Here is a 21,662-nt window from a genome sequence, read left to right on the forward strand (position 1 = left end):
AAGCAATTTACAACAATGAGAGCTTGGCCGTTATGGCGATCTCAACATAATCACAGGATTTCCTGGGAGATCGTCGCTGCTGCACTGAGTGCAGTTCACCCAGACAGTTGTTACTCTCTGCCCAAAGGACAACGGGAGTGGCACGTTCATTTCGCACTTATTTTCATTAGGGTTTTTTTGGGGAGATGTGTCACTGGAGTTCTGGAGGTCTGTTTTGATGTTTCATGTTCTGAAAAATACTTGTTCCAACACAACCAGATGTTATTCCGTTCTTTGGCTCTCAAGCAACAAGTTTGTATAATGTCATGTTGTTATTTTTTGATTTTACAAATGAACAAACTCAATGTCATTAGTTACAATATAAATGGTATTAATCATCCCATAAAGAGGAAAAAAAACTAAATTGCTCAATTTCATTGCTCCAAGAGACCCACCTTGATGAGAGAGAACATTTAAAGCTAAGAAGAGAGTGGGTGGGACAAATATTTAGTTCAGCATGTAAAGAAGGTAAAAAAAAGAGGAGTAGCCATTTTGTTACATAGGGCTCTAGATTTCATTGTCGAAAAAACTCATAGCGATAGGATGGGGCTTTACATTCAACTGGCGGGCATGATAGGAAATATCAAAATATCAATTCTTAACATATATGCACCAAACACTGATGACCCCTCTTTTTTTTAGAGAAATATAAGAAGTTTTATCTTCTTTTGCAGAAGGCTTTTTGATTGTGGGCGGAGATTGCAACTGTATTCTGAACCAGAAATTAGACCGACAGCCTTTTGAACAAGGACAAATGACAAGAAAATCAAAAGTACTACAAAACATAATGGATCAGATGGGCTTGGTGGATATATAGCGCCATACACACCCCAACAAACGTGACTACACTTTTTTCTCCAAAGTCCATAAGAGTTATTCCAGGACAGACATGTTTTGTGTACCAAAGAGAGATGTATATAAAGTCATTAAATGTCACATAGAATCAATAACCATTTCAGACCATGCCCCAATAATTCTTCAATTAAAGTTAGATGACAACACTGGCCTGAAACAATGGAGATTGAATGTATCCCTCCTGAATGACACCAAAGTGCTACAATACATAAAACAGGAATTGAAAGAATATATGGAAAATAATGATAATGGCGACGTATCAACATCCACTCTCTGGGACTCAGCGAAGGCCGTACTGAGAGGCAAACTCACTGCACTTTCATCTAAAATAAAAAAGGAAAGAGGAAAAGAACAGGCAAGATTGGAGAAAAACATTCTAGATTTAGAAAAAGAACATAAAAGAACTAACGATGAGGGCACATTAAATTCTTTAAAACAACAGAGACAACTACTTAATGACCTGTTAACATATAAAGTTGAAGGCTCATTACGATTTGCTAATCAAAGGTATTATGAATCAGGAAACAGAGCTAGTAGATTGTTGGCATTCCAATTACGGAAAGCCCAAGCCAATCGTACGGTAGCAAAGATCATAAATCCTGCCTCCAAAAAAGTACTATCCCATCCTAAAGAGATAGCAGACGCCTTTTCTGTGTATTATAAAATGCTTTATAGCTCTTCTAATATTCCTGATAAAGAAGGCTTGATAAAAAAGTTTTTTGAAAAAATTAATCTACCAAGACTTACAAATTCCCAATCCGATGCATTAACCAAACCAATCTCCAGAAAAGAAATTGAAGATGTGATAAAAAATTTAAAAGCGAATAAATCCCCGGGCGTCGACGGATATCCTGGGGAATTTTATAAACGTTTTAGGGGTGAACTTATTCCAATACTGCAGTGAGTGTTCAATTATGCATTAATAAAAAATGATCCACCCAAGTCCTGGTCCCAAGCAACAATATCAGTGATTCACAAAGAAGGGAAAGACCCTACTAACTGCTCATCGTATAGACCAATAAGTTTATTATGTAGTGATTTAAAAATACTATCTTCAATACTGGCTAAAAGAATTCAAACTCATATAAATTTTCTGATAGGAACAGACCAAACTGGATTTATCCCAGGTCGATTAGGGACAAACAATATCAGAAGGACATTAAATATTATGACAGTTGCCAAACTAAACCATGAATCATCAATGCTTCTTAGCCTAGACGCTGAGAAAGCATTTGATAGGGTAGATTGGATATATTTGGAACACTCGCTGGAAAAAATGGACTCGCTGGAAAAAATGGGATTTAATTCCAATTTTGTTAAGTGGATTAAAGTGCTGTACCTGAATCCCACTTCAAAAGTGAGAGTAAATGGATGTGCATCAGAAGAATTTGAATTAGAGCGCGGGACTAGGCAAGGCTGCCCGTTGAGCCCCCTGCTGTTTGCTCTGAGTATAGAACCTTTAGCTGAAATAATTAGAAAAAATCCTAAAATAGGAGGAGTAACAGTAGGGGGAACAGAATATAAATTGTCACTGTATGCAGATGATATCATTTTGTATATCACCCAACCATTGACCACATGTCCAGAGCTTTTGAACTGTCTGAGGGAGTTTGGGCAAGTCTCTGGGTACAAAGTTAATGAGTCAAAATCACAGGCTATGATGATGGTTGGGGAGAGACTAAAAGAGCTGGACAAAATAGTCGCATTTAATTGGCCTACACGGGGTCTTAAATATTTATGGGTCATGATCACACCAAGTTTCTCTCAATTGTACAGTGAGAATTATGGTAATTTACTTTCAAATATTAAATTAGATTTGGAACGATGGGATATTCTTCCACTGTCTCTCTTTGGTAGGATTGAATCTGTAAAAATGAACATTTTACCACATCTGCTATATTTCTTCCAGGCCCTCCCTGTTTGGATACCTGCATCTGTATTCAAATCCATGGATAAAATGATCTCTAAATTTATATGGAAAGGAAAAAAGCCTAGAATTCACAGGAAACTTTTGACTAGCTTAAAAGCAAATGGAGGTTTGGGGCTACCAAATTTTAAGTTCTATTATTGGGCAGCAGAAATGCGAGCGCTTGTGGACTGGGTTGTTCAAGATGTGGAAACCAATTGGATCGGACTACAGAGTTTTGCTTCCCAACCAGTCCCCTTAGAAGTGGCTCCTTTTTTGGAACAAAAAAAATGGAGGGCCCTCCATATTAAAAATCAGTGGATTCAGTGTACACACCATGTCTGGGTAATTGTGAGAAAAAAATTAGACTTACCACTTGCAAATTCACGTGTCACGGATCACAAAACTTATTGACTTTGAACCGAATAAAATGGATGCAGGTTTCTCAGATTGGGCAGAAAAAGGTTTAATAACTTTACACCAATTGTTTGATGGGGACATTTTACAATCATTTAAACAACTACAAGATAAGTTTGGTTTGTCTTCAAAGGACTTTTATCGTTATTTACAATTAAGGAATTATATACAGTCAGGAGAACGATGGGAGGACTTAAAAAGGTTGCCATCTCCGATAGAATTATTTTTAATCAAAACCATTGAAGAAAAAAGTAAAAACAAACTTGTATCTAAATTGTATAATCTGTTACAATCTGATTTGTCAGAGAACTCATTTGATATAAAGGGAAAATGGGAACTAGAAGCAAATATAATTATTGAAGATAAAGATTGGACCCGGGCATGTGAAAATGTACATAAAACAACAAATAGCCCAGTTTGGAAAGAATTTAATTGGAAAGCCATGATTTGTTTTTTTAGAACTCCCTCAGTGATATTTAAATTTGATGGAACCAAGTCAAATTTATGTTGGAGGAACTGTAATCACATCGGAGACCATACACATATTCTTTGGGATTGCCCTGTCTTAAATGTATATTGGAAAGGCATTTTATCGGAGATCGGAACCATAATAGGGAAAACTATCCACAGGGACCCCACATACGGCTTCCTGTCAATATTTTTGGGCATGGACTGGAGAAATATGAGATCAAGCTTACTCAGATACTCCTACTTGTAGCAAGGAAAACAATTACGAAGTCCTGGTTAAAAGTTGCACCTCCTACTATAATTCAATGGCAAGAAAACCTGAAAAAAGTTTACTTAATGGAGAAAATCACAGCACAGCTCCATCTTACGTTAGATAAATTTAATGATATATCAATCAATCAATCAATTTTTTTTTTATATAGCGCCAAATCACAACAAACAGTTGCCCCAAGGCGCTTTATATTGTAAGGCAAGGCCATACAATAATGATGTAAAACCCCAACGGTCAAAACGACCCCCTGTGAGCAAGCACTTGGCTACAGTGGGAAGGAAAAACTCCCTTTTAACAGGAAGAAACCTCCAGCAGAACCAGGCTCAGGGAGGGGCAGTCTTCTGCTGGGACTGGTTGGGGCTGAGGGAGAGAACCAGGAAAAAGACATGCTGTGGAGGGGAGCAGAGATCGATCACTAATGATTAAATGCAGAGTGGTGCATACAGAGCAAAAAGAGAAAGAAACAGTGCATCATGGGAACCCCCCAGCAGTCTACGTCTATAGCAGCATAACTAAGGGATGGTTCAGGGTCACCTGATCCAGCCCTAACTATAAGCTTTAGCAAAAAGGAAAGTTTTAAGCCTAATCTTAAAAGTAGAGAGGGTGTCTGTCTCCCTGATCTGAATTGGGAGCTGGTTCCACAGGAGAGGAGCCTGAAAGCTGAAGGCTCTGCCTCCCATTCTACTCTTACAAACCCTAGGAACTACAAGTAAGCCTGCAGTCTGAGAGCGAAGCGCTCTATTGGGGTGATATGGTACTACGAGGTCCCTAAGATAAGATGGGACCTGATTATTCAAAACCTTATAAGTAAGAAGAAGAATTTTAAATTCTATTCTAGAATTAACAGGAAGCCAATGAAGAGAGGCCAATATGGGTGAGATATGCTCTCTCCTTCTAGTCCCCGTCAGCACTCTAGCTGCAGCATTTTGAATTAACTGAAGGCTTTTTAGGGAACTTTTAGGACAACCTGATAATAATGAATTACAATAGTCCAGCCTAGAGGAAATAAATGCATGAATTAGTTTTTCAGCATCACTCTGAGACAAGACCTTTCTGATTTTAGAGATATTGCGTAAATGCAAAAAAGCAGTCCTACATATTTGTTTAATATGCGCTTTGAATGACATATCCTGATCAAAAATGACTCCAAGATTTCTCACAGTATTACTAGAGGTCAGGGTAATGCCATCCAGAGTAAGGATCTGGTTAGACACCATGTTTCTAAGATTTGTGGGGCCAAGAACAATAACTTCAGTTTTATCTGAGTTTAAAAGCAGGAAATTAGAGGTCATCCATGTCTTTATGTCTGTAAGACAATCCTGCAGTTTAGCTAATTGGTGTGTGTCCTCTGGCTTCATGGATAGATAAAGCTGGGTATCATCTGCGTAACAATGAAAATTTAAGCAATACCGTCTAATAATACTGCCTAAGGGAAGCATATATAAAGTGAATAAAATTGGTCCTAGCACAGAACCTTGTGGAACTCCATAATTAACTTTAGTCTGTGAAGAAGATTCCCCATTTACATGAACAAATTGTAATCTATTAGACAAATATGATTCAAACCACCGCAGCGCAGTGCCTTTAATACCTATGGCATGCTCTAATCTCTGTAATAAAATTTTATGGTCAACAGTATCAAAAGCAGCACTGAGGTCTAACAGAACAAGCACAGAGATGAGTCCACTGTCCGAGGCCATAAGAAGATCATTTGTAACCTTCACTAATGCTGTTTCTGTACTATGATGAATTCTAAAACCTGACTGAAACTCTTCAAATAGACCATTCCTCTGCAGATGATCAGTTAGCTGTTTTACAACTACCCTTTCAAGAATTTTTGAGAGAAAAGGAAGGTTGGAGATTGGCCTATAATTAGCTAAGATAGCTGGGTCAAGTGATGGCTTTTTAAGTAATGGTTTAATTACTGCCACCTTAAAAGCCTGTGGTACATAGCCAACTAACAAAGATAGATTGATCATATTTAAGATCGAAGCATTAAATAATGGTAGGGCTTCCTTGAGCAGCCTGGTAGGAATGGGGTCTAATAAACATGTTGATGGTTTGGATGAAGTAACTAATGAAAATAACTCAGACAGAACAATTGGAGAGAAAGAGTCTAACCAAATACCGGCATCACTGAAAGCAGCCAAAGATAACGATACGTCTTTGGGATGGTTATGAGTAATTTTTTCTCTAATAGTTAAAATTTTGTTAGCAAAGAAAGTCATGAACTCATTACTAGTTAAAGATAATGGAATACTCAGCTCAATAGAGCTCTGACTCTTTGTCAGCCTGGCTACAGTGCTGAAAAGAAACCTGGGGTTGTTCTTATTTTCTTCAATTAGTGATGAGTAGAAAGATGTCCTAGCTTTACGGAGGGCTTTTTTATAGAGCAACAGACTCTTTTTCCAGGCTAAGTGAAGATCTTCTAAATTAGTGAGACGCCATTTCCTCTCCAACTTACGGGTTATCTGCTTTAAGCTACGAGTTTGAGAGTTATACCATGGAGTCAGACACTTCTGATTTAAAGCTCTCTTTTTCAGAGGAGCTACAGCATCCAAAGTTGTCTTCAATGAGGATGTAAAACTATTGACGAGATACTCTATCTCCCTTACAGAGTTTAGGTAGCTACTCTGCACTGTGTTGTTATATGGCATTAGAGAACATAAAGAAGGAATCATATCCTTAAACCTAGTTACAGCGCTTTCTGAAAGACTTCTAGTGTAATGAAACTTATTCCCTACTGCTGGGTAGTCCATCAGAGTAAATGTAAATGTTATTAAAAAATGATCAGACAGAAGGGAGTTTTCAGGGAATACTGTTAAGTCTTCTATTTCCATACCATAAGTCAGAACAAGATCTAAGATATGATTAAAGTGGTGGGTGGACTCATTTACTTTTTGAGCAAAGCCAATAGAGTCTAATAATAGATTAAATGCAGTGTTGAGGCTGTCATTCTCAGCATCTGTGTGGATGTTAAAATCGCCCACTATAATTATCTTATCTGAGCTAAGCACTAAGTCAGACAAAAGGTCTGAAAATTCACAGAGAAACTCACAGTAACGACCAGGTGGACGATAGATAATAACAAATAAAACTGGTTTTTGGGACTTCCAATTTGGATGGACAAGACTAAGAGACAAGCTTTCAAATGAATTAAAGCTCTGTCTGGGTTTTTGATTAATTAATAAGCTGGAATGGAAGATTGCTGCTAATCCACCGCCCCGGCCCGTGCTACGAGCATTCTGACAGTTAGTGTGACTCGGGGGTGTTGACTCATTTAAACTAACATATTCATCCTGCTGTAACCAGGTTTCTGTAAGGCAGAATAAATCAATATGTTGATCAATTATTATATCATTTACCAACAGGGACTTAGAAGAGAGAGACCTAATGTTTAATAGACCACATTTAACTGTTTTAGTCTGTGGTGCAGTAGAAGGTGCTATATTATTTTTTCTTTTTGAATTTTTATGCTTAAATAGATTTTTGCTGGTTATTGGTAGTCTGGGAGCAGGCACCGTCTCTACGGGGATGGGGTAATGAGGGGATGGCAGGGGGAGAGAAGCTGCAGAGAGGTGTGTAAGACTACAACTCTGCTTCCTGGTCCCAACCCTGGATAGTCACGGTTTGGAGGATTTAAGAAAATTAGCCAGATTTCTAGAAATGAGAGCTGCTCCATCCAAAGTGGGATGGATGCCGTCTCTCCTAACAAGACCAGGTTTTCCCCAGAAGCTTTGCCAATTATCTATGAAGCCCACCTCATTTTTTGGACACCACTCAGACAGCCAGCAATTCAAGGAGAACATGCGGCTAAACATGTCACTCCCGGTCTGATTGGGGAGGGGCCCAGAGAAAACTACAGAGTCCGACATTGTTTTTGCAAAGTTACACACCGATTTAATGTTAATTTTAGTGACCTCCGATTGGCGTAACCGGGTGTCATTACTGCCGACGTGAATTACAATCTTACCAAATTTACGCTTAGCCTTAACCAGCAGTTTCAAATTTCCTTCAATGTCGCCTGCTCTGGCCCCTGGAAGACAACTGACTATGGTTGCTGGTGTCGCTAACTTCACATTTCTCAAAACAGAGTCGCCAATAACCAGAGTTTGATCCTCGGCGGGTGTGTCGTCGAGTGGGGAAAAACGGTTAGAAATGTGAACGGGTTGGCGGTGTACACGGGGCTTCTGTTTAGGGCTACGCTTCCTCCTCACAGTCACCCAGTCAGCCTGCTTTCCCGGCTGCTCGGGATCTGCCAGGGGGGAACTAACGGCGGCTAAGCTACCTTGGTCCGCACCGACTACAGGGGCCTGGCTAGCTGTAGAATTTTCCACGGTGCGGAGCCGAGTCTCCAATTCGCCCAGCCTGGCCTCCAAAGCTACGAATAAGCTACACTTATTACAAGTACCATTACTGCTAAAGGAGGCCGAGGAATAACTAAACATTTCACACCCAGAGCAGAAAAGTGCGGGAGAGACAGGAGAAGCCGCCATGGTAAATCGGCTAAGAGCTAGTAGCTACGCTAAGCTAGCGGATTCCTAAAAACACGCAAAGTGAATAATGTGTAAATAATTTAGAGGTGATTCAGCAGAATGAGTGCTTTAGTTAAGGCACGTAAAGATTACACTGGGAAACAAATCGTAATCTAGATAACTAGATCAATCTAACTGCGCAGATTAAACAGCTAACAGATACAGAAAAACACCGCTGTGCTCCGGAACAGGAAGTGATACAATACCGCAGTGAGAGCCAACCACCAGTAGAGGCAAGCAAGGCCAAAGGGCTCCTGTAGTGGGACATTTTGGGTGGTCAAACAAATAATAAATTAATTAATAAATAATAATTACTCTCCACGTGAGTTTAACTCTTTCATACTTTCATACTTTGCTCTGTGTATATTCCACCGAGCGCGGACGTGCACGAGGCCGAGCGCGCGCTCGCGGATCAGATTATGAGCATGGAGAGAGACTTTCCGGACACTCTTGTTATAATTCTCGGTGATTTTAACAAAGGGAATCTCAGTCAGGAATTACCAAAATACAGTTTGTTAAATGCCCAACCAGAGAAGGGAGCACGTTAGATCGTTGTTACACGACAGTGAGCGGCACCTACCGCACGGTGGCCCGTGCAGCTTTGGGACTCTCAGATCACGTGATGGTCCACTTGATCCCCACAAACAGAGACTTAAACTCTCTAAACCTGTTGTGAGGACGTCTAAAGTGTGGAGCAATGAAGCTGTAGAGGAGCTACGCGCGTGCTTGGCCACCACGGATTGGGATATGTTTGAGGCTTCAACAGACAGTCTAGATGACTACACGGACACTGTGACGTCATATATTCATTTCTGTGAAGACAGCATCATCCCACAGCGTACCAGGGTGAGATATAACAATGACAAGCCCTGGTTCACACCTAAACTCCAGCAGCTCCGTCAGCAGAAAGAGGTGGCTTTCAGAGAAGGAGACAGAGACAGCTATAGAGGTGCAAAGTACAGATTTAGCAAGGAGGTGGCAAAGGCTAGATCCATGTACAGTTCACGTCTGCAGCAAAGGTTCTCTGCCAACGACTCGGCCTCTGTGTGGAGGGGGTTGAAAGAGATCACCAACTACAAGCCCAAAGCACCTCGTTCTATTGACGACCTGAAGCTGGCCAACGACCTGAACGACCTCTCTCTCTCTCTCTCTCTCTCTCTGTATAGAGATCCTCTTTTGGGATACATTTTGTAAATTGTATTTAGATTTATACCAATTTAATTACATTAACAATTTATATTCTATACTGTAATTTTTTTTTTTTTTAGACTGACTGCTGAGAAGCCAATTGTTCTGTTTCTATACATGTACATTGTAATTAGCACATTTTGAAATAAAATATGTTAAAAAAAAAAGTGTCCAAAATATCAACATAAACTTGTGCATTTATTGATGATGTAATGACAGCCATCTCCCCAGTGCCTTTACCTGACATGCAGCCCCATATCATCAATGACTGTGGAAATTTACATGTTCTCTTCAGGCAGTCATCTTTATAAATCTCATTGGAACGGCACCAAACAAAAATTACAGCATCATCACCTTGCCCAATGCAGATTCGAGATTCATCACTGAATATGACTTTCATCCAGTCATCCACAGTCCACAATTGCTTTTCCTTAGCCCATTGTAACCTTGTTTTTTTTTCTGTTTAGGTGTTAATGATGGCTTTCGTTTAGCTTTTCTGTATGTAAATCCCATTTCCTTTAGGCGGTTTCTTACAGTTCGGTCACAGACGTTGACTCCAGTTTCCTCCCATTCGTTCCTCATTTGTTTTGTTGTGCATTTTCGATTTTTGAGACATATTGCTTTAAATTTTCTGTCTTGACGCTTTGATATCTTCCTTGGTCTACCAGTATGTTTGCCTTTAACAACCTTCCCATGTTGTTTGTATTTGGTCCCGAGTTCAGACACAACTATGAACAACCAACATCTTTTGCAACATTGCGTGATGATTTACCCTCTTTTAAGAGTTTGATAATCCTCTCCTTTGTTTCAATTGACATCTCTCATGTTGGAGCCATGATTCATGTCAGTCCACTTGGTGCAACAGCTCTCCAAGGTATGATCACTCCTTTTTAGATGCAGACTAACGAGCAGATGTGATTTGATGCAGGTGTTAGTTTTGGGGATGAAAATTTGCAGGGTGATTCCATAATTTATTCCTCAGAATTGAGTGAGTCCATGTTTTTTTCCCCTCTGCTTGGTCTAAAAAAGTAACCGTTACTGACTGCCACAATTTTCTTTCTTGATTTCTTAGTGTTTCTTAAAGCCAGAAAGTTGCCATTTGAAAGGACTTTAGTTTTGTGTCATGTCTGTGATCTGCTTTTTTTTCTACAAAATTAAATAACTGAATGAACATCCTCCGTGGCCGGTGATTCCATCATTTTTGCCAGGGGTTGTAATCATGAGGTCAGCTTTATTGAGTTTCTGTACTGTTCACTTGGGCCCAAATCTTTGTTTGATTTTTACAATGATTTGTTAACTTATGTTGGCCTCATTAAATTGGGAAAATCTTCTTTTACTCCTTTGTTGTCCATGCTTATGTTTGGTCCACTACAAGTCTAGATTCATGTTACCTTGTAGCCCATCTTCTGTTGATGTTTAGTGACAAACTGCCTCCAGGGTTTCTGCCATCGTGTCTGTGAACACACAGACGTATAGCTACCATAACAAACAGCACTTTCCAGACAGGAAACATCTCAGATTGACATCTTGTCTCAAGGATTTACATCTTTCAGAAGGACATATTTTCATAACATAAATGGGATGAATACTACAGGGTGACGACGGTTCAGTTTATGATGGGATGTCCATTTTCTGCAGAGCTGTGAGGTTGATTGCTATTGAGTCATGCAGTGTCCTTGGGCAAGACAATGAATCCCCAAACTAAAGCTGGGGTACAAAAGACGTAGAACTTAAAGTTGACAGGGGACAGGGAGTTTTACAACAATCAATAGTGGACGACATGAAGGCTTGAATCAAATTCTGAGTATTACCAATAGACAGGATCAGAAGAACAAGACCAACCAAAATCACCCCAAGGTTCTGTTCAATCACCCCAGAAAAAGAGTGTCCCTGGTCTCAGTTTTATTGGAAATAAGTAGGTTTGACAACATCTACACTGAACAAAAACATAAATGCAAAGCTTTTGTATCTGCTCACATTTTTCATGAGCTGAACTCAAAGATCTTGACTTGGGACTTGCAGATTGATGACTTGACAGTGACTTCATCCTACTTCTGATTAGCAGCATTAGACACATCTATGGCGAGCGCTGGCACAAACAACTGTAAATCATCTGCATAACCATGAAAGTCATTTCTACAACAGCACCAAATGAAGAGTAAATAACAGTGGGCCAAGAATCAACCCTTGAGGGACACCATGCTTCACAATGGAGCTGTTGTGTGGGCCGCCAGAAGAGGAGGTACTGCTGGCCCACCACCAGAGGGCGCCCTGCCTGAAGTGCGGGCTTCAGGCACGAGAGGGCGCTGCCGCCTCAGGAACAAACCGTGGTGACAGCTGTCACCCATCATCCGTGACAGCTGTCACTAATCATCCAATCCACATCTGGAATAAAAGCAGGAAGACACCTCCACCACACTGCCGAGATATCATCTTCTACCAGAGGTAATATCCTCAGCCTTTTTGTGATATTTTGTAAATCAGTTTATTGTGAGTGTTTGCAGGAGTACCGGTCCTTTTTGTGGAGGCTGTGCAAGACGGCACTCTTTTTCCTCTGAGGGATCGCTGCAAGTATTGAGTGAGAGGTGGAGGTGGAATTCCCACCAGGATTGTTACTGGGTGTTCACACACCCACCCTTGACTGTCTTTGCTTTCTGCCAGCAGTACCAGATCCGACACGCCGTGAAGGTGGCCACCTGGGGACTTAGGGACTTGGCAGCTCCAGTATTCCTCGGGTTCGGTGGCAGTGGGAATCGTGTGGTTCCGGTTTGTTTCCAGACGGGCGTCTCCTATCGTCGAGCCTGCCCACACGACACCTTATTGATTGACTTTTGCACATTCTGTAATCTGCTGTGTTTAGTTGTGTCATTCACAACAGTAAAGTGTTATAATTTGACTCCTTCCATTGTCCGTTCATTTACGCCCCCTGTTGTGGGTCCGTGTCACTACACTTTCCCAACAGGATATCTCGGCCAGCGTCATGGACTCCGAGGGGCGTCACCAGGCTGTTGAACAACCAATGGGAGAGCAGGGAGCGCAGGCGTCTGCAGGAGGCGTGATTGGTGAACTACAGCATATTCTCACCGCCTTTACGGCTCGGATGGATCAAATAGCCGAGCAAAACATCCTCCTGAACCGCAGGGTGGAGGCTCTCTCCGCGCAAGTGGCGGCGAGCGCTCAGGGCGCTGCTGCAGCTCCTCCTCCTGCCGACCCTGTGCTGGATATAAATGTTCCAGTGGTGGTTCAACAACCCCTCCCACCATCCCCTGAAGCATACATAAGCCCTCCTGAGCCGTACGGAGGTTGTGTGGAGACGTGCGCGGACTTTCTTATGCAGTGTTCGCTCGTCTTCGCACAACGTCCCGTCATGTATGCGTCAGACGCAAGCAAAATAGCTTATGTGATCACTCTGCTTCGGGGAGAGGCACGCGCTTGGGCTACGGCGCTTTGGGAACAAAATTCACGGCTCCTTCACACGTACACTGGGTTTGTGAGGGAGTTCAGAACTGTGTTTGATCACCCTAACAGGGGAGAGACCGCTTCAACTGTGCTGCTGTCGATGAGACAGGGACGCCGAAGCGCAGCTGCTTATGCAGTCGACTTCCGCATCGCGGCTGCGAGGACCGGCTGGAATAACGCTGCGCTCCGCGCCGCCTTTGTAAACGGACTGTCGTCAGTCCTAAAGGAGCACCTAGTGGCCAAGGATGAACCGCGGGAACTAGATGGGCTTATTGATCTCGTTATACGGTTAGACAATCGGTTGGAGGAACGCCGTCGGGAACGAGACGAAGGACGTGGCCGGGCGCGCCGTCCCTCTTCCTTCCGGGTTTGAGAAAGGTCCGCCCTTCCCACGCTCCCTGGCCTCTACGTCCCGTGGGGCGACAGCTCCCCCTGCTGACAAAGCTATGGACACGAGCAGGGCCACATTTAGACCACCTAATAGACAGAGGAGGTTTCCACGCGGGGCGTGTTTTGTTTGTGGCTCAATGGAGCATCAATTGAGCAATTGCCCCGAACGGTTAAACACCAACGCCCACCCCTAGAAACTGGGCTTAGGGTGGGCCAGGAAATTCACGTGGGACACACACACATTGCCACATGGCTCCCAGTTACAATCCTTAGCGGGGATTTAACCCTTCAGGCCCCAGCACTGGTAGACATAGGGTCAGAAGGGAATCTGCTAGACAGCAGATGGGCCAGGGAGGTAGGGCTCCCTCTGGTGGCACTACCTACACCATTGCAAGTGCAAGCACTAGATGGCACCCTACTCCCTTTAATCACACACAGGACACCACCAGTAACTCTGGTAGTGTCAGGGAATCATAGGGAGGAGATTGAGTTTTTTGTGACTCCTTCTACCTCCCGTGTGATTCTGGGGTTCCCCTGGATGTTGAAACACAATCCCCGGATTGATTGGCCGTCCGGGGTGGTGGTACAGTGGAGCGAGACCTGCCATCGGATGTGTTTGGGATCCTCGGTTCCTCCCGGTTCCCAGGCTAAGGAGCAGGTCAAAGTTCCCCCCAATCTGTCGGCGGTGCCAGTTGAGTACCACGATCTTGCTGACGTTTTTAGCAAGGATCGGGCACTCACTCTCCCCCCGCATCGTCCGTACGATTGTGCCATCGATTTGTTGCCAGGTGTGGAGTTCCCGTCCAGCAGGCTGTACAACCTCTCCCAACCTGAGTGCGAATCAATGGAGACCTACATCCGGGACTCCTTAGCTGCCGGGCTGATCCGTAACTCCACCTCTCCGATGGGAGCAGGTTTCTTTTTTGTGGGCAAAAAAGATGGCGGTCTTCGTCCATGCATTGATTACCGGGGGCTGAACGAGATCACGGTTCGCAACCGATACCCGTTGCCTTTGTTAGATTCGGTGTTCACCCCCCTGCATGGAGCCAAAATCTTCACAAAGTTGGATCTTAGGAACGCATACCACCTAGTTCGGATCCGGAAGGGAGACGAATGGAAGACGGCATTCAACACCCCGTTAGGTCATTTTGAGTACCTGGTCATGCCGTTCGGCCTCACTAACGCCCCCGGGACGTTCCAAGCTTTGGTTAATGACGTCTTGCGGGACTTCCTGCACCGATTCGTCTTCGTATACCTGGATGATATACTCATCTTTTCTCCGGACCCTGAGACCCATGTACGGCATGTACGTCAGGTCCTGCAGCGGTTGTTGGAGAACCGGCTGTTTGTGAAGGGCGAGAAGTGCGAGTTTCACCGCACTTCTTTGTCCTTCCTGGGGTTTATCATCTCCTCCAACTCCGTCGCCCCGGATCCGGCCAAGGTCGCAGCGGTGAGAGACTGGCCCCAACCTACGAGCCGTAGGAAGCTGCAACAGTTCCTCGGCTTCGCAAATTTTTACAGGAGGTTCATTAAGGGGTATAGTCAGGTAGTTAGCCCCCTGACGGCCCTGACCTCACCAAAAGTTCCCTTCACCTGGTTGGATCGGTGCGAAGCCGCGTTTAGGGAGTTGAAACGCCGGTTCTCGACTGCACCGGTCTTGGTGCAGCCCGATCCTAGTCGCCAGTTTGTGGTTGAAGTGGACGCCTCTGACTCAGGGATAGGAGCCGTGCCATCCCAGAGCGGAGAAACCGATAAGGTTCTTCACCCGTGTGCCTATTTTTCCCGCAGGTTGACCCCAGCAGAGCGGAACTATGACGTGGGCAATCGAGAGCTCCTTGCGGTGAAAGAGGCTCTTGAGGAGTGGAGACACCTGCTGGAGGGAGCGTCAGTGCCTTTCATGGTTTTCACGGACCACCGGAACCTGGAGTATATCAGGACCGCCAAGCGACTGAACCCCAGGCAAGCCCGCTGGTCACTGTTTTTCGGCCGTTTTGACTTCCGGATCACCTACCGCCCTGGGACCAAGAACCAAAGATCGGATGCCCTGTCCCGGGTGCATGAACGGGAAGTCAAGACCGAGCTGTCGGATCCACCGGAACCCATTCTACCGGAGTCCACTATCGTGGCTACCTGGGACGTGGAGAAGATCGTCCGGGAGGCCCTGGCACGGAGCCCGGATCCCGGAACAGGACCGAAAGACAGATTGTACGTCCCACCAGAGGCCAGAGCTGCCGTTCTGGACTTCTGTCACGGGTCCAAGCTCTCCTGCCACCCAGGGGTGCGTAGGACTGTGGCAGTGGTCCGGCAGTGCTTCTGGTGGGCATCCCTGGAGACTGATGTCCGGGCTTACATCCAGGCCTGCACCACCTGCGCCAGGGGCAAGGCGGACTACCAGAAGGCACAGGGACTCCTACAGCCACTTCCTGTGCCTCACCGCCCCTGGTCCCACATCGGTCTGGATTTTGTCACGGGCCTCCCGCCGTCCCGGGGACACACCACCATCCTCACGATAGTGGACTGATTCTCCAAGGCGGCCCACTTCGTGGCCCTCCCGAAGCTCCCGTCAGCCCAGGAGACGGCGGATCTCCTGGTCCACCATGTCATCCGGCTGCATGGGATACCAACAGACATCGTTTCGGATCGCGGTCCCCAGTTCTCCTCGCAGGTGTGGAGAAGTTTCTGCCGGGAACTGGGGGCCACTGTAAGCCTCCCACAGACTAATGGACAGGTCGAACGGGCCAACCAGGAGTTGGAGCAGGCCCTTAGGTGCACGACCTCCGCACACCCGACGGCTTGGAGTGAACATCTGGCCTGGATCGAGTACGCTCATAACAGCCAAGTGTCCTCTGCCACCGGCCTCTCCCCGTTCGAGGTGTGTCTGGGGTACCAACCCCCTTTGTTTCCTTTGGTGGAGGGAGAGGTCGGTGTGCCCTCGGTCCAGGCCCACCTGCGGAGATGCGGTTGGGTGTGGCGCACCGCCCGTTCGGCCTTGTTGAGGGCCCGGACGAGGGCTAAAGCCCATGCAGACCGTCGACGGTCCCCGGCCCCCGCATACCAGCCCGGGCAGGAGGTATGGCTTTCCACCAGGGACATTCCATTACAGGTCGAGTCTCCCAAACTGAAAGACCGCTTCATTGGACCCTTTCCCATCCTCAAGGTTCTCAGTCCTACCGCAGTGAGGCTCCAACTCCCGGCCTCACTGCGGATCCATCCAGTTTTCCATGTCTCCAGAATCAAGCCGCATCACACCTCACCCCTCTGTGCACCCGGTCCGGCGCCGCCTCCTGCCCGTATTATCGACGGGGAGCTGGCTTGGACAGTTTGCCGGCTCTTGGACGTCCATCGAATGGGCCGGGGCTTTCAGTATTTGGTGGACTGGGAGGGGTATGGACCTGAAGAACGCTCCTGGGTGAAGAGGAGCTTCATCCTGGACCCGGCCCTCCTGGCCGATTTTTACCAACGCCACCCGGACAAGCCTGGTCGGGCGCCAGGAGGCGCCCGTTGAGGGGGGGGGTCCTGTTGTGTGGGCCGCCAGAAGAGGAGGTACTGCTGGCCCACCACCAGTCATAATTTGACTCCTTCCATTGTCCGTTCATTTACGCCCCCTGTTGTGGGTCCGTGTCACTACACTTTCCCAACAGGAGCAGCCCAATGACACATTACTGAAAAAAAACACATTGAGTTCAACACAACAAATAAGACCTCAAACACAAAATCACTTTCTGCAAATACATAAACGCACAAATAAACTGTTGTATTAAATAAGGTGCTGAGGTCCAATAACAGCCAGACAGAGAACTTGAATCAACCGATAATTCAGTTTGAACAAATCAGTACCAGACAGATGGTTCCAGAGTTGACTTGGATCAAAACTTTAGCAGGGAAAACTGTATATAATTAACGTGACTTTCAAAAATTAAGACCAACATCCAGAACCACTCAAAGGTTCCAGACAGACTTTCAGCATCAAGGATCTGTCTGTCATTTTCTGCCTTCTGAAGTATCTCTGATGGGCATTTATTGATATTTACAGTTTACCAGCATGTGTGTGGATCTATTATCAGCCGATAAAACGGATAAAAATGACGTTACAATTAATCTGACAGCAAAAGTCCAAGACTCCAACAATTAAAACAATAAAAAAAAAATACAGAAAAATACAGACCATGACAGAAAATAACAGAACGATAAGAAAGAGGTGGGACGCAAGTAAAACGTGGAATAAAATTAAAATTAAGAAATTAGAAGAAATAATAACCTTTAACCTCTTTTACAAGTAAATAAAGACCTGAAACAAGAAAACACAACAAAACGGAGATGGATAGATGGACGGATCGATGGATGGAGGGGTGGTGTAGTGATGGTATTTGTCCACCTGTATAAAGCGATGCTGAGTTCCCAGCAGCCACCTCGCCCCTCCGCTTTATGGACCCTCCGGTACCGAGCCGGACTCAGGTCCAGCCACCATGTTCCGGCTGCGTTCTGATGTTCGTCAGTCCGGTTCGAGGCTGCTGTTGGCATCCGATGGCATGAGGATGAGCTCGAACCGGATCCGAACGACACAGAGAGACAGAGGGAGGGAGAGAGACCGAACCGTTCTTTCTGCGTCTGCAGCACAAAAACGTCAAGTTACGACAACAAGATAGGAGAGGAGAATTTCAAAATAAAAACTTTCCGGCTGGAACACTGCCAACTGTACCGAAACAAATAAATAAAGACAGATAACTACATTAAAATCTGTTAAAGGCTTTAAAATTATTATGCTGTGACAATAAGTTATCATTGTGTCACATCCTGTGTTACTTAAATTGGTATCGGCACTGTTTATCCTGCGCCGAATCTGCATGAAGAAAAAGGACCAGCAGTATCTTCTAACAGGATGGATATAAACCGACATATTCATAAAGATGTCATATTTATTCAAATGCTTTCAAAAACAAACGTAGGCTTTACTAAATAGGTTGCCAGCTTTATTTGTTTGATATTTTGATCAGCAGATAACTGAAACAATCGTGCAAAATGTGATACAAGCACCACAACTGGCACAAATACTCCTTAGTTACTCCTTGGTTGAGCTAATAGGATTAATAAATGGAATAGTTTTGATTGTGTTGAATGTTTGGTCTCTAAAGTAAAGGTCAAACAAGGTCAGCGTCCTTTGGATTCTATGACATGTGACATATGTTACCCCATAACATGATAACTAAGCATGATACATGGTCCAAACTATTCCTTTTTAAAGCCCTGTTATCTCAACTAATAATTTGCATTTTTTCCCCCCCAAAATTAGAGCAACTTTAACTTTTGACCCCTGTACAAACTGAAACTGACCTTTGTCACCATTTTTGCTGTTTTAACCCCATAACTCCTGATCATTCAATCATAGATAGTTCAAACTATACATTTTTGGAATCTTTATGATCAGATAAATATTGTGGTGTAGTTTTTGAAATGATTTGAGCATTTTTAATTTTGACCCCTGTGTAATTCTTCAATTGACCTCTACTTGGCCGCCTAGTGAAAATTCAAGTGGCCATTGGTTTTTTCAAAAGAGTAATGTCTAAGGAATATTTGTGCCAACTTTGGTGCTTGTATCACCATTTGCACGATTTTGCTCTAAATATTCTCTTAGCTGCTGCACTAAACTTACTTGCTTACTTATCCGCTACTGCTTATGATTAGGCTAGTGGCCTATATCAGATCCAGGCCTGTCTAATAAAGCCCTTCAGGCTACAAGCTTCAGGTACCAAACTCAGGATATATTTGCACTGTTGCCAAAGTGTGTTGAGTCTCGCTTTAAAGACATTCACCGATCTGCAGCTATGACCTCTGCAGCTATAATATTCTGAATACTGGTTCCTCTGTTGTTGAAATACCGTCATCTGATTGTTTGAACGTTCTTCTCTTTCCTCAGCTGAAGCCCTCTTCACAACTTGTCAACTAATCCAGTCTGCAGCTACCTTGTACTTGCTTTGTGTGTATTCATAAATTTCAGTGACATCTCCTCTTGCTTGATGAATAATATCGACGTGGTAACCCAAGTTTGGCTCGTCTTTCAGGTTATGGTAGGTTCTTGATTGTTGAAACTAGTTTGGCAGGACAGCTCTGGATGTTCTCAACCAGTTCGCTCTCCTTCTAGTACACGGGTCACAAAACAATGTTTCCGTACTCTAGATGTGATTTGAACCCTCAGTATGTTTAGGTGTGCGTGTGATCTTCTGATAAGGCCAAGAATCTTATTCGCCTCAGTGAGTTCTAAGTCTGAGTCGGAAATCAACATACACACCGTGGTCCGTTTCCAGGAAGGTCTTCTCTAGATCTAGCTTGACCCTGTCCTTATACATGTAATAGGTGTCCTCACTTTTTCACCTTGCATTTCCAAAATGAAGCTGCTATAACTTTGAGATCCTCATGGTCCTTCTGGAGATCCTGTTCATTTGCAAGAGTTTACTACCCTGTAGACCATCTGTACGATTGTTGAGTCCTGACAGCCTTTTAAAAACTAGGAAAAAGGTTTTTTTTTTTTTAAGTGTTGCATGTACAAAACGAAGATATTTATTTATAAAGACAAACTGCTGTGTTAGACATGTTTGGTTTATTTTCATTCCATAGCTGCTACTTTGATCTAGTTTTAAATTAAATATTTTAAATGCTTATTTATTCATTTTTTTAAAAAAATTGGTATTTTCTTGAGTCAGAATTGTTCATTGTTAAGTTTAAAGCTGCAGGTTCATAAGTCAGGATGTTGTTGATTCTGCTAGGCGTTCGTTGCCGTAGTTTTATCCATGTTAGGTTTGACAGGTTTGCTTTATTTTTTTTTTTTACTGATAACTCATCTTTTTAATAAAAGGTTTTAGATAAATTGTCTATGTAAATAGACTGCATTTATATAATCCATTTATATAGTCTATATAAATGTATTTGTCTTTTACTGAACTGTATTTATGTATAACTTAATATGGTCTTTTAAATTTGTCGAGGGACCACAAGTCTGGAGACTTTCTGTGGCGCTCCAGCTTATGTAGACGTACATTTGCCTAATAAAACCAAACCAAACCAAACCCACCAAACAAGGTGACGGTCGTGTGGTTAAAGTGGTGGGTTTGTGACCAGTAGATCCTTGTTTTAAATTCTTCTCAAACTGAGGGAAATGACTCAGTTCCCTTGGGCAAGGTCCTGAACTGGTCCTGGTGTGCCGTGAGGGCCTGGCAGGGTGGTTCGCTGACATTTCATTTCATTTCATTTTCATTTCATTTATTTCATTCATTTAACAGAAAATAAAAAAAAGAAAAGCAGAATCAACAAAACACCACAAACCACTGAATGAAAGGGAGCAGTTTAGAAGAACAAGTCTTATATACTCTGCCCCCTTTTTTACAATACAATCTCACAAAGCATCATCAGAGTGAATGGCTGAATGTGAAAATGCTTAATGCACTCCATTTATCTGATCAGCACTTCAGGCATGTCACTGATTAAAAAGGATTTCTTGCAAATTAAGGAATTGTCAAAGGTGAGTCCGGCAGCTTGGTTACGAACGATGTGCGAATTGCTTTTATTATGAAAGCGTAAACACTCGACTTCCGGCGTACACTGCGGAACTTGCCGCAGCTTTCTGCAGCGGAATGCACTGCAGCTCTGCGGAGGGACCGCGGTCGTGATCCGGGTCGGGATCCCACAGTTGCACCGGATCAGTAACCACCTAAAGAGCTGTTTGACAGCTTTCCCCTGACAGGCAGTTTGTAAAATAACGGTATTAAAGAAAAAAAAAAACTGGCCCGCGTCTTTAAAAACATTTATTTCCTCCCAAGGAATCGAACCCACGCCGCGGCAGTGAGAGCGCCGAATACTAACCACTAGACCACCAGCGACATGAATGCGTTAGTCAACTCTATTTATTTATGATACTGTTTAACATACTAGCGGGTTATTTGATGTTATTTACGTATTTACATCCCAGCTGTTAATATGAGAACTAATAAAATCTAAAACTGAACAAAAATCCAAAATTCCGTGGGTTCGAGATCCGACAAAAGAGTCTCTGGTAAAAATCTCGATTCAAGGCCTCGTGGCGCAACGGTAGCGCGTCTGACTCCAGATCAGAAGGTTGCGTGTTCAAATCACGTCGGGGTCA

At 43.9% G+C, this 21,662-nt stretch overlaps 1 protein-coding gene and 1 non-coding gene across 4 annotated transcripts in view; one reads left to right on the top strand and one right to left on the bottom strand.

Annotated features, from left to right (window-relative positions):
• The window catches only part of st6gal1 (ST6 beta-galactosamide alpha-2,6-sialyltranferase 1), a 76,273-nt gene extending 58,111 nt beyond the window's left edge, over nucleotides 1-18,162 (bottom strand). For 2 of the 3 annotated variants that reach the window (XM_034177696.1, XM_034177698.1), the window contains exons 1-2: nucleotides 17,904-18,162; nucleotides 11,071-11,133 (exon numbers count right to left, since the gene is read on the bottom strand). In XM_034177696.1, the coding sequence (XP_034033587.1) occupies nucleotides 11,071-11,082 (12 nt within the window). In that variant the 5' untranslated portion in view covers nucleotides 11,083-11,133; nucleotides 17,904-18,162. Of the gene's footprint in view, nucleotides 1-11,070; nucleotides 11,138-11,315; nucleotides 11,382-17,903 lie in introns of those variants that run through there. The other variant, XM_034177697.1, reaches the window with a different exon arrangement.
• A 3,428-nt stretch (nucleotides 18,163-21,590) lies between these two features.
• Nucleotides 21,591-21,662, top strand: trnaw-cca. The gene has a single exon. It is a non-coding gene; the product is annotated as a tRNA-Trp (tRNA).

Source organism: Thalassophryne amazonica, chromosome 9, assembly GCF_902500255.1.
Source record: "Thalassophryne amazonica chromosome 9, fThaAma1.1, whole genome shotgun sequence".
NCBI lineage: Eukaryota > Metazoa > Chordata > Actinopteri > Batrachoidiformes > Batrachoididae > Thalassophryne > Thalassophryne amazonica.